This window comes from Netta rufina (assembly GCF_964035555.1).
Source record: "Netta rufina genome assembly, chromosome: 1".
NCBI classification, from domain to species: domain Eukaryota; kingdom Metazoa; phylum Chordata; class Aves; order Anseriformes; family Anatidae; genus Netta; species Netta rufina.
In genome coordinates, this window is record NC_140123.1 from 150794707 (window position 1) to 150807488 (window position 12782).

Below are 12782 nucleotides of genomic sequence, written 5' to 3' on the forward strand. Positions count from 1 at the left end.
GAGGACACATCCAGCATGAGGATTCATTGGGGCGATATCCTCAAGTTAGATGCTGCGTGACCTCTCCTTATCCCTCCTTCCACACAGGTTGTCTCATCCCATGTCTCAGGTAACTTTCTTTTAACAGCACAATATGTCACATTCTTTGAAAGACAGCCCCCAGGAGGATTAACCTGCTCTGAGTGTCCCTGAAGACTACAGGTGCTAAGCAATTTGCAGCAAATATTTTGGTCAGCCCATCGTTTTGACACAGCCCAGGGTAAGAATGAAACACTTCTTTCTGAAAATATCTCTGAAACAGACGGAGTGATGTTTTCAATTTGCACCTGGTGTTCCGGAGACCCTGGGCAGTGGAGGCTATCATGCTGAAATGAAAAATGGCTTTAGCCTCACCCTGGACTCCTTGAAATTAAACTGGAATCGTTGCTGATGCTGTGGAAACATCATGATGCCTCCATGGCAAGGGGGAATATCTTTTGGTCAGTGCTGCACAACACATGAAATGGCTTCTGATCCCTACCTACAAGAGTACAGCACACAATGGATGGAGGGAAGAAATAACACATTGCTCTGATGGGCATGCAGGAGAAAGGCGGGCATTTTTTTGCAGGAGAGACATCTGAGAATGCTCTCCCCCGGGGTGCTGAAAGAGCTGGCGGACGTCATCGCGGAACCTCTCTCAATTATTTTTCAACGATCCTGGGAATTTGGAGAGGTCCCGGTAGACTGGAAGCTGGCAAATGTTGTGCCGATTTTCAAGAAGGGTCAGAAAGAAGACCCTAGCAATTACAGGCCTGTCAGTCTCACGTCAGTGCCTGGTAAAATCATGGAGAAGTTGGTTCTCGAACTTATTGAGGCGCATCTGGGGGACAAAGCAGTCATTGGTCCCAGCCAGCATGGGTTTGTGAAGGGTAGGTCCTGCCTAACTAACCTGATTTCCTTTTATGATAAGATCACCCGTATGGTGGACCAAGGGAAACCAGCTGATGTGATTTTTTTGGACTTCAGCAAGGCTTTTGACACGGTTTCCCATAGGATCCTACTGGACAAAATGTCCACCATACAGCTAAATAAAAACATCATACGATGGGTGAGCAGTTGGCTAACGGGCAGGGCCCAAAGGGTTATGGTAAATGGGGCTGCATCAGGCTGGTGGGCGGTCACCAGTGGGGTCCCTCAAGGCTCCATTTTAGGGCCGGTACTTTTCAATATTTTTATAAACGATCTGGATGTAGGAATAGAAGGTATTTTGAGCAAGTTTGTTGATGACACCAAGCTTGGAGGAGTTGTGGACTCGAATGAGGGTGGAAAGGCCTTGCAGAGGGATCTGGATAGGTTGGAGAGCTGGGCAATCACCAACCGCATGAAGTTCAATAAGAGCAAGTGCCGGGTCCTGCACCTGGGATGGGGAAACCCTGGCTGCACGTACAGACTGGGCGATGAGACGCTGGAGAGCAGCCTAGAAGAGAGGGATCTGGGGGTCGTGGTAGACAGCAAGTTGAATATGAGCCAGCAGTGTGCCCTGGCAGCCAGGAGGGCCAACCGTGTCCTGGGGTGCATCAAGCACGGCATCGCTAGTAGGTCAAGGGAGGTGATTGTCCCGCTCTACTCTGCGCTGGTGCGGCCTCACCTCGAGTACTGTGTGCAGTTCTGGGCACCACAGTATAAAAAGGACATGAAACTGTTGGAGAGTGTCCAGAGGAGAGCTACAAAGATGGTGAAAGGCCTGGAGGGGAAGACGTACGAAGAACGGCTGAGGTCACTTGGCCTGTTCAGCCTGGAGAAGAGGAGGCTGAGGGGAGACCTCATCACAGTCTACAACTTCCTCGTAAGGGGGAGTGGAGAGGCAGGAGACCTTTTCTCCATTAACACCAGTGACAGGACCCGCGGGAACGGGGTTAAGCTGAGGCAGGGGAAATTTAGGCTTGACGTCAGGAGGGGGTCCTTCACAGAGAGGGTGGTTGCACACTGGAACAGGCTCCCCAGGGAAGTGGTCACTGCACCGAGCCTGTCTGAATTTAAGAAGAGATTGGACTGTGCACTTAGTCACATGGTCTGAACTTTTGGGTAGACCTGTGCAGTGTCAAGAGTTGGACTTGATGATCCTTAAGGGTCCCTTCCAACTCAGGATATTCTATGATTCTATGATTCTATGAAATCAACCTGAGCTTCTAGGTGGTGGGCTCCTCCAGACCTATTCCCAGGAATGTGACTTGCTGTGGGGTTTTCTAGGCAGCTTGTAATGCAGCTGTGAATCTCTCCCACAAGACCAGCTCAAATCCTTTCTAAGAAGCCTCAGAGTGCTCCCATTTACCTCAACCACAGCCAACCACCAGCAACAGGAGGAGCAGCTCATCACCCAGGATGGGAGCTGCCCTGCAGCACCCCCAGCTTGGGACACCAGGCAAGGCACCAGCCACACAAGCCCACTCCTCTCCTGGGCAGCCTGCAGTGCTCTTTGTTTTAAAGCACATCAGACGTTGAAGCTGGCACAGCAGTATTATAATTTGGCAATGCAGGGTGTAGATGGGGTGGTGCGGTTGCTGTGATCTCAGCAAATTAGCATGTAAACATGTTGTGATTGATGAAAAATGCAGGGCCACGCTCAAGAAAAGTTCTTGGGTGGGATTGGCAGCGCTAGGAATTGTGTTTAAATGTGGCCACACCAGCTGGGAGAGAGGAAGCACCATAATAAACAGCCCTGGCCTCCAGGGGAAGACCTTTCCTTGAACCCCTCTCTCCTTGCAACAAGGAAGCTGCACACCCTGGAAAGGGATAGGTTTTGAGGGTGCAAGGGCACCAGACAAGCACAACTTCTGCTTTCTGCCTCAGCCCTGACGTGGTTACAGGGCCACAGGAAACCTGATGCCTCTACTTATGAAGTAATTTGGAAAGAATAAAAAGCTTGTTTTCCAGAGCTGCCATGAAACAGTCCCCAGTCTGCCTCAGCGACCATGGCTAGAGGAAGCATATGGGTGATTTTTCAGCCAGACACGGAGTATATCCTGAATAGCAGCAGGGAAAAAAGACACCTGATGGTTATTATCAATTCACCTGGAATCACCTACATAAGAGAGAATTCATAGAAAATTCATGTATAACATTATTGGCTTAGGTATCTGTGAAGCATCCTTCTGAACAAGGGATGTGAGCACTGATGCAAAGCTGCAATCAGATCTGTAAGGCACCTGAATACCAGCAGTGAATTTTATCCCTCTGGTGTAACTCTGTGAGCAGGGTAACCCATACTGCAGCCATGAGAAGGCTGCAAAAATCCATGTGCTCCATGCCTGTAGTCTGCAGACACAGGGATTCGGTCCCTCAGATGGCACCATGTCCCCACCAAAGCCTTGTGTGTCCCCAGACCCAGGGGAAGTAAAGTTATGGGTATGTGAGCTGGGGCCAACCTGGAAACACAGCATGAGAGCAGCAACCCCTCTGTGTGGAACAGGAGCTTCCAGCTATTCCCACAGCTCTGTTAGCTGGGTGAAGGAGAGGTTATAACACATTACACAGCTTTGAAGACAGGTTGGTATCTTGTATTAAATTCATGGGACTTCCTCAGGGTATCCTACAAACTGGTTTCTGCATTAACTAATTTTTGAGGATAGGAAGAGATCAAGAAAATATAGCTCAAAGCATCCTATAAGAGACTGCAACGGAGCTGATGTAACAAATGTCATTGCAATTGCTGGTAGCATGTCTTGGAGTAACTAGATGAGTAAATAAGCATTACATCTGAGCCCCAGCTCCCTGTGATGTGAATCAGCCCAGGCACCTTCTGGGGCATCACTGTGTGACAGAAGCCTTGAGCTACAAACTCAGGAGTGGGTTTGTTCCTGCTCCCCAGGCTTGGAGTCACAGCAAGCATGCCAAGAGGGGCACTGAAATATTGTGAAAGCAAATTCCTCTGAATCCTCTGAGTTTGTGCTTCTGAAACAAGACACAAACAGCAAAGAAATGAAAGCCACTCTTTGGATGGAGACTGCTTCTCACCTGGAGCTCAAGGGAGTGGGTGGAAGAAAGAGGGAGAGGAGTGCTGGGGAAAAGACATCAGTAAATAAACCACAAAGGATCAGTGGGTAAATTATGGGATTATCTAAATTATTTCCCTTGGAATTGTATCACAAATATTTCTCTCGAGCCCCTTGGGAAAACAAGGCACGTCATTTCTTTCTGGACCAGCCTAGGAAAGGCCAGGCTAAAACCCTTGGAATTGGGTGTGGGGGCACCTCACGGAGGGAGGGCGGGGGGTTGGCCACTGTACCAAATCCCCGTGTCAAAGGGCCTGGGGCCCAAGTGATGCACAAGGCACTCACTGTATGTCCGCATTGTCTGCTTCATAAAAGGGGCTGGGACTGGGAAAAAGGAGGCAGTTTCCAGGATACTGGCCAGCAGCCGCTGGAATGCCCCGACCACCCCAGCCCCCAACAGGCTGTAAAGGCAGTGGGGAGGGGAGGAGGAAGACTAGATGCATTTGTGCCCTTTTTTCCTCAGGGGTAAAAACAAGGGAGGTTTTCCTTTCAGGGCCCAGCCCTCAACCCCTTCACCACTTATCCCCAGTTTTGCAATTCCCAGCTGCAAACAGGAAGGACTTTTGAGGTGGTCAAGTCCTGACTGCCCAGGGCATAGGGAAGAGAAAAAATCACTCCACGAGTGCTGTGGTCTGTAAGTTTCTTGAGCTCTTATCTACATCTGTTGCAGCCCAGACACCTTTACACACTGATCAGGTGTAGGATGGACTGGTTGGTAGCTAATTTTTGTTTCATAGGAGTACCTAATAAGCACTAGGGAGGGATGTTCATGTTGTTAAAAATGATGGATAAGCATGATGGATGTGTGTTTCAACATCTCAGACAACAAGGTCTGAACTAGAGGTTAAATAGCCCGGAGGCAAGATCAGAGAGGGAAAGGGGACCCCCATTTTACAGGTGGGAAGGAGAGGACCAAGAGGCACATCTAAATTTTGGGCTCCTACATACATTGATACTTTGCCAGGAGCTCCACGGATGTTTCAGTACCAGCCCGGGATGCAGTGCAGCTATACCCTGGGGTGACATTAACTTGTTCTCCCTGCTGTCACTGCCGGGGCTGCTGGAGCCACCTAGCCAAGAGCCAGCTCAGCAGGTATGTCCTTGGCGCCCGAGGTCAGATGGCGAGTCGGTGGGAACAGACGTCCTCTGTTACCTTCTCGGAACAACCACAAGCCCAGCCTGCTCTGGTTACTGTAAAACAACCCCCAAGGCATTCTTAGTTACGGGATCACACTGAGGGAAGAAACGCCTCCGTGCCTGCTCCTGAAGAGATTTTTATCAGGCTGTGATGATGGTGTAGGGTTGGCTCTTTTTTGGACAAAGGAAGTCCTCACAGAGAGGTTCCTTATGAGGCCCCAGGTCCCACCCTACAGCGCTGGAAGCATTTTCTTGGCTTGAACACCCACAGAAAGGGAAGTTTGGGGGCAGGAAGGGAGAATGGCTTTCTAAGGTTTCTTTTGTGAGTCCTCCCTTTCTCTCAGGGCAACAAGTTGACAAACAGAACCAAAAGTCTGCTTTTGGGGGAGACCTGGGCTGGCAAACCACCAGGACTTTTAATGATGACCGCAGACACCACAATTCAGGGCATTCTTCCTATTCAGGGAACCGCAGAGTCCCACATAATGCTGGCCCCCCAGCATCTTCCTGTGCCACCTCCTGCTCACGAAACAGGGGTAATCAACGCAGTTACTCAAGAGGAGAAACACAAGTGAGTGTAAGGCTTTTGGGCACGGCTTTTTGTATTTCTTCCAGCCATCAGGATAGGAAGGACACTTCGCTGTAGGTCCGATCCCCCCCAGGCTACCCTCTGAAGGGCCGGCACGGCGGTCACATTCCTCCTGGCCACAAAGAGCTGGGGAAGGGGGAGGCGTGCTTTAAGCACAACACGAGGCAGCGAGTTTATTTTGCATATTATTCAAAATAGTACATTGCTGGCACACTTCCATGCTGCTAAATCTAGAGGGTAGGGCCTGGAGCTGTTTGCGAGGGGTGTCATTTTGCTGAGGATTGTGCAATGCTTTGTCCTGGTTCCTCCTTGGAATGGAAGCCCACTTCTGACCTCTCTGAACTTTAGGAGTGGGGGAGGCAGGCTAGCTCACACCAAAGCTGAGGCAGGGCTGCAGGCTTTCAAGCAGAAGAAATCTGGCTCACAAGCCTTGAGAAACACATCTGAGCCTTTATTTTTTATTTTTTTTTAAATATGTACGGGACTAGGCAGGACATTCTGAGGTTAAATTCTATGCATTTATAGGAACTCTGGTAAAGCAATTAAGGTCCCAGATTTGACTTGCATTAGCATATTTATAACCTGGTGGGGAATGTTTTCCATATTCCTTGTGTCTATTTTTGTAATGATACTAATCCTTTACATTTCTGTATCACCTTTCACGCAGGAGGACTAGATCCCAAGTTGCTTTACATATGCAGGACAAAAATACAGGCAGACATGATGGTGATATACCTAAAACAGATTGAAAAGTGATGTGATAAATGTGATTTATTGAATACCTCTGACAGGCTTACCTCCTTCTCACCCCTATGCCTGTATGCTAGGGAATATGTCTAATTTTGAAAATCTTCATGTTGCTTCCAAGTACACATACATAGTCTTACAGACACACACACTATTGAACACAAGCATGCCTCTGCTTTCCCTGAAATGGAGCTCAGCCCTCAAGTCACACTTGGCATAGATTATAGGAACAGTAATATTGAGTTCTGGGTATCTATGGATAAATAATGAAAATGTAAGGCTTTTATCCAGATTTGTGAAAACATAAATTTCACTTGTAAGTTTTTGCAAATTATATCAGCATAGTTGCACAGAACTTAAGAAGCTTTAAAAGGTTATCCTTGTATAATAAAGGCAAATTCATAATTATAGTCAGTTACCACAATATTATTTGACTGTGGGTTTCTTACCAGGAAATACAGACAAACCTTTGTAATTTAACCAGCAAATTCCTGAGGTCAAGCTTGAAGTATCAACTCTGAATAATAATAATAATAAATAGTAATGAAGTCCAAATTGAAAAGCTAGTCCATAACTTGCCATTATATTTCAGTGAGTTAAGTACAGAAATATTTCTCTGAACGTGAGCTTTCGTATATCATCTTTAGCCTACTGAAAGCATGAAATGACTCATGATGACATTCGTGGAATACTTTTGAAAAGCCATTCCTTGAAAAAAATAGGGCTTAGAAAGTCCCAAATTACTAAAATTCTGTATTAGACTGTTATTATTTGACCTGCTATATTTTTGGACAAATTACATATTTAAGGCTCAATACATCATATACTATCAGAAGTAAAAATAGCTTTATTTTAATAAAAAGGGCTGATAATCTCCTCCATCCAGTGGAAAACAGTAATCCTGTCAGGTCAGCCCATAATTAGACCTGAACCATGACATTATTATTATACAAAGAGCCATTTCAGATGCATTAAGAGGATTTCATTCAGTGTTAATCATAGTTTTTCTCTTCCATCATTTTTAAATTTTTGGAGACAATATGTTCAGGCAGATCTGGCTGTAAATTAAATGGGAAAAAAATACAATTTTTGTCTCTTAAAATATTCTCAGTCTTTTTCTCTTGGTGACATATGGCACAATCCTAGCCTATAGAGCTGCCTCACACAGGGCACATGCCTTTTGTGCAAGACAGCATAACCACTGTTAACAATTGAAAAAGCCTGAAATTCAGGCAACACATGCCAACGGCTTTGAAAATTGTCACGAGATATTTCACAAGTGCAACAAATATATCTAACAAATGCAACAAGAACAACTTTGTTATGCTGTCTGGTCCAAAAAGCAATGTTTTTAGCATATGTTGTTAATGGGAACCTTAGCTGTGCTTGATCACTTCCCAAATAAGCTGTTTAAATATGAAGCATTAGGCTCAGAAGCTGAGCGCTTTCACAGAGGAGGTGCGTTAACAATTCACAATTCTAAATCCTGCTTGATCTGCTGAGACATTCAGTCCAGTAAGAGCATGATTTTACTTAACAGCGCTTTGGGCGAAGAAGTTGCCAGAGGTGGGATGTTTTTCTCCTGGCTGAGGTCAGGCTGCCAGAGCTGGCCCTTCTGCTGTTACATGGAGTCCTGCCATCCCCTTTTCTCATGGCCTCACTCCCGTTAGCTGTGTGTTTACATGCACGTGTGTGCACATGCGTGTATGTATTCATGTCTGAGCTCCCTTTTTCTGGCAGCTGCTGTTGGTGGGTTGTGGATGAATTTTCAGAAGTTGCCCAAGGCACAGTTACTGCTTGCCTGGCCCACAAGGAGCTCCCTAATTCTCTGTGTGGAGATACCTGTCTGAGGAGTGCACCATTAATCACTGAAGAGAAACAGAGCTTTTCCTTAGCATGTCGATGTGTGGATACAGTCACTTCTGTGGTGTCTCTGAGAGCTCTCTGTCAAAGCCAAGAGCATGAGGGAGCCATACAGATAGTGCTTTCCTCTTGTGTACATCCTGCATGTGGTAGATTAACTGTGTGCTTCCTTGCAATGTGCTAGAGCAGGGTCTTGGAGTAAGATGGAAAATTTGTCAAAACATTGCCACTTTAGCAGAAAGCTGGGTGAGTTCCCTCGCTTTTAATAGAATGTACCTTTCTTTTACTGCTGCTAATGCAGAAAGCAGCTGATTGTATTCTGTGGAGTTCACATTATTTTTATAGTACTTTGTCTTTGGAATAAACCAGAGCATACTACATGTCAGGAGTGGCAAGGATTTTATGGAGGAAGACAGAGCATGGATTCCCATGGGTGTTTTTCACTTCCTCTACGTCTCCAAGATAAGTAGAGTGCTATTCTGTGCCATCAGAGACAGAGTAGCTCCTTAAAAATAGATAGGATTGCCATTTGTCACTTTAAAGTGCCTTCAACATGTACATGCCTATTTTGGTTGTTAGATCATTTCATCATGCACTTGTGAAACACCTCGTCCCAATCCATAATTGCAGCTCTTTGTCTCTGCTGTAATACAAACAGTGATGATAAATTAATGTCTGGCTTGGCAATAATGCTGCAGTCTCCAATTATGAGAAAGTGTTTTCATTTAGAGAAGATAAATCAAATGGCAGATTCCATCGTCTCTCATTCTTCCTGTCTGTGAGCAAGCTAGTCCTTGTTGTAAACCCTGTGTAACTTGCTATGGGGGAGGAAGCCCCATCCCCTTAAAATAAGGGTAGCTCTTTAGTAGTTATTTCTTGGGGATCATTTCTAGTTGAGTTAACTAGTTCAAAAAGAAAAGGAAATGACCCTTTCTTGAAAACCAAATTTGGTTTCAGAAGTAGCAAGAACCAGAGTGGGTTGAAGAGAAATGCATTGCAGACCTGATGCTTCTTCCAAACCCCAAATCACCAGCATAGAAATAACAATAGGTTGTTGTTGTCCACGTTTCAAATTCTGTGGTTGTTTCTGTACATGATGAGGGCTGGACAACCAGAATCTCCAGATTACCAGCTTCTTTAGATGTGCACAAGGCAAATGTTTCTGCCATTGACCTCAGGCTGGTCAGCTTGAGCTCACCTAACACCCTGTCTGAGACCAAGAAGATAACTGGCATTGCCTGGAAGTACGTTACCAATAATAAAAATCTGCAGAGGCACTGTTTTCCAGTGCTGCTGTCAGGGCCTCACTGAATTTCCTGGAGATGTGAGATCAACTGCAAGTAGCACTCCTGGCCTACTGGAGTGGTTGCAGTTGTACTCTCTCAGAAAATACTATGGTACCTTTAGGCTGGGAAACTCTCTAGGCTAAGCATGCATTTCTACCCATGGTACAAAGAGTCATGGAGGACAAGGGTTTGTAATATTATTTCCTCAGTTTTCATGATACTGTGGTAAATGCATATCCAGATTTTGATCAGTGTCCTCACAACCTGAGACACGTAGTGAAAGCAGTGAGCCTTTGCCAGCAGCATTATTTGATATCTGTAGGCCTGCATAGATGCAGATTGCTGGGAGGAGTCCTCCATCATGAAAAGCATCCTCCATCATTTGTAGAAACTGTTGAGTTACAGACAACAGAGGTATAGCCAAGACAGGAGGATGCACAGAGTGCTTACACACAAGCAGAGGAGTGAAGACAGCACGGGTAGCCTTACCTCCTCTTTATAACTCCCAGCTGCTGCTCCTTGGGTTCTGCAGTTTGCAGAGCACAAAGTCTGCATGACAGACCAGCAGCTGGGAGATATAAAGTCAGGGATTTGAATGCAGTGTGTGTTTTAAACCATGAAAACATTGCAACAAAAGTCCAACCCCTCCCCATTCTCTTCCCTGCCTGGACTACCTTCAGCACCATTAATCTCAAGGAAAAAAAACTTATTGGCCTTCGAACTAGGGCTTTCCTCTCTGATTACAGTGTTTGGACTAAGCAGCGCCGGCTAAACTCCAGATGCTTGACTCGTGCATTAGAGGCACTCCCATCCCCAGCTGGAGGATGCTACGTTAAGGGACTGCCACCTGGCAGCATCTTCAGGGAACTGCAAAAAGCGAAGCAGAGATGGAGATCAGTGAACCTGCTGGGAGACTTACAGGTGCACCCAGAAAGGAGAGGTCAGGATTGAACCAGAGTGGTGTTGTCAGCTGAGCAACCTTGCATTAACACACTGCTACAGTGCTAAAAGACGATAGTCTACTGAAACTTTTGAAACAAAGCCCACCTTATCAGGGACTTTTCCACAGTTTAAAAGTTGTTTTTCCTTCGAGAAAACCCCTGCTGTTTCCCCTGCCTACTTGAAGATGGCTGAAGCAACCTGACCTGGTTGTGCTCAGTCACTGCCCCTTTTAGGGAAGCAAAGGAAGCAAAGCAGAGTGCAGGGCTCTTGCTTTGTGAAGATATCCCCAGGGAGGCAAGTCCCACCTTGTCCCCCCTCTCAATCAGAAAGCACAGAAGACCAAAGGTGACCACTTTCCTGAAGAGCGGAGTGGGATGAAAAAAGTAATAAAATCGTCTCCCTTGGCCAAGACCTGGTAACCCAACTTCTTTCACTTCCAAGTCTTCAGTACAGTCCCCTTGCGTGTGTTACCCTTTCCTTTTTTTTTTCAGTGTTGAGACAAGCTGGCAGACAGAACAATGAACATCTCCTCAAAACATGGTCTGGATTTTCCCCAAAATAGGTCTCTCCGCCAGTTTTCTAAACCAGCAGACTTTGAAAGGAAGCACACTGCGAGCAGTAAGTCACTTCTGTAACATTTCAGAATACTTCAGTTGTCCTACTCTTTGGAAAGGGTCCTCTGCTGCCAAATATCACAGAAAACAAACTTCCAAACTTCTGTTTGTAAACAAAGTCCTGAAAGAAAAAGGCAGACTTAGCTGAGCCCAAGAGCCTTTTGACCATAACCACTATGACAAACAGGTGAAGGGCTTTTGACCAGCCAATGATCTCCAGTCATTACTACTGGTAGTAGTAGCCTTGGGTTATTTTTTGTTAATTTATGTATAAATTTACATCCAGGAAAAAGACTGAGAAAGAGAGAGCTGGAGAGAAGCATCCCTTTTCGTTTCTAGGACTGGCACAGACAGTAGGCTTAACTCCCTGTCCGTGTCATTAAAACACCTTCAAATCCAACCTCTTAGGACCATGGCTCAATGTGCCAGTTCAGCTAAGCCAGATGAGCCAACAGTGCTCTGTGTGTGCTTGTACATTGCGACTGTCAAGACTTTTTTTGCCAATGAGTGCCAAACGAGCACCTTTTCAGTCAAAATCTGCAGAAAGCGTGCTCTGCCATGTATGCAGGTCATCAGGCCGATACCAAACTGGAGAGAGATCTGGTGACCTAGGTGTGAAAGTGCCTGAGATGCAGATGCCCTAAGCCTCCCAGATCTCTCTCATCCCCCAGACATGGTGGAGCTGAAGGCAGCAGTACTATGATGACTTACCACTCTGTGTGTGCGTCATCAATCACCAGGAGGATTTTGGGTTTTGGAGCCACAGGTGGAGTGGGGCTTGTTGAGTGATCAATGAGTCCCGCAGCTGCTTGTGTGGTTTGCTTCATGGCACTGGAGATGGAGCTGAAGATGCTGGTGGCAGCAGAGGAAGACTGTGAGGGCTGCGGTGGCTGTGGGTGCTTTCTCTCCATGGCAGGAGAAACTGGGGAGCTTGTGGAGTTGTCAGGGCGCTGCAAGTCCATCATGTAGCCATTGGGCAAATTCGCCACAAAACTACTGTCTGAGAGACGTCTCCGGAGGAAATTCATTGTTGTAAAGTTGTGTGGAAGCCCTCTTAGCAAGAGAAAGACTGAACAACAGTGTCACCAGTTCTGGGGAAATGCTTCTGTGTGTATGTAGGGAACTTTGTTGTTGTCCAGGCCGGCAGGCTTTCCTCCTTGAAATCCTGCTGGAGGAATATGACTTTGTTTTTCAGTTATGTTTTCGTTCTTCTCCTGTGGAAAAAGAATCAAAGACACACTTGTGAGATGCATACCATGAGTTTTACATAAGGAAGACTCTTCTGGCCCTTTCAATGAGTACATTAATCAACAGCAAGAGGAAAAAGAAAAAGGACTACTGGTTTATATGTGGTATGCTACTGGTACAGCCAGACAGATGCAATGAAGTAGGTTTCATGGCCTCTCTTCCATCCCAAAACATTTTTCAGTCAAAGAAGGCCAACTTACAATTGCTTAGGGGCTAACAGTTCAGAAGAAATGGAAAAAAAATAAGAAGAGAAAGAAATTCCAGCATGCTTACAGCCTTTTCCATGACTCTTCACCATGGGGAAAGAAAAACTATTCTGACC

General features: G+C 46.1%; 1 protein-coding gene across 2 annotated transcripts in view; it reads right to left on the reverse strand.

Moving 5' to 3' along the window:
* Positions 1 to 12240, reverse strand: part of SYN3 (synapsin III) — a gene marked incomplete at both ends in the record, with an annotated part of 168787 nt that extends 156547 nt beyond the window's left edge. For both annotated transcript variants that reach the window (XM_084299840.1, XM_084299839.1), the window contains one exon: positions 11924 to 12240. In XM_084299840.1, coding sequence (XP_084155966.1) covers positions 11924 to 12240 — 317 coding nt within the window. The remainder of the gene's footprint in view (positions 1 to 11923) is intronic.
* Positions 12241 to 12782: the final 542 nt, after the last annotated feature.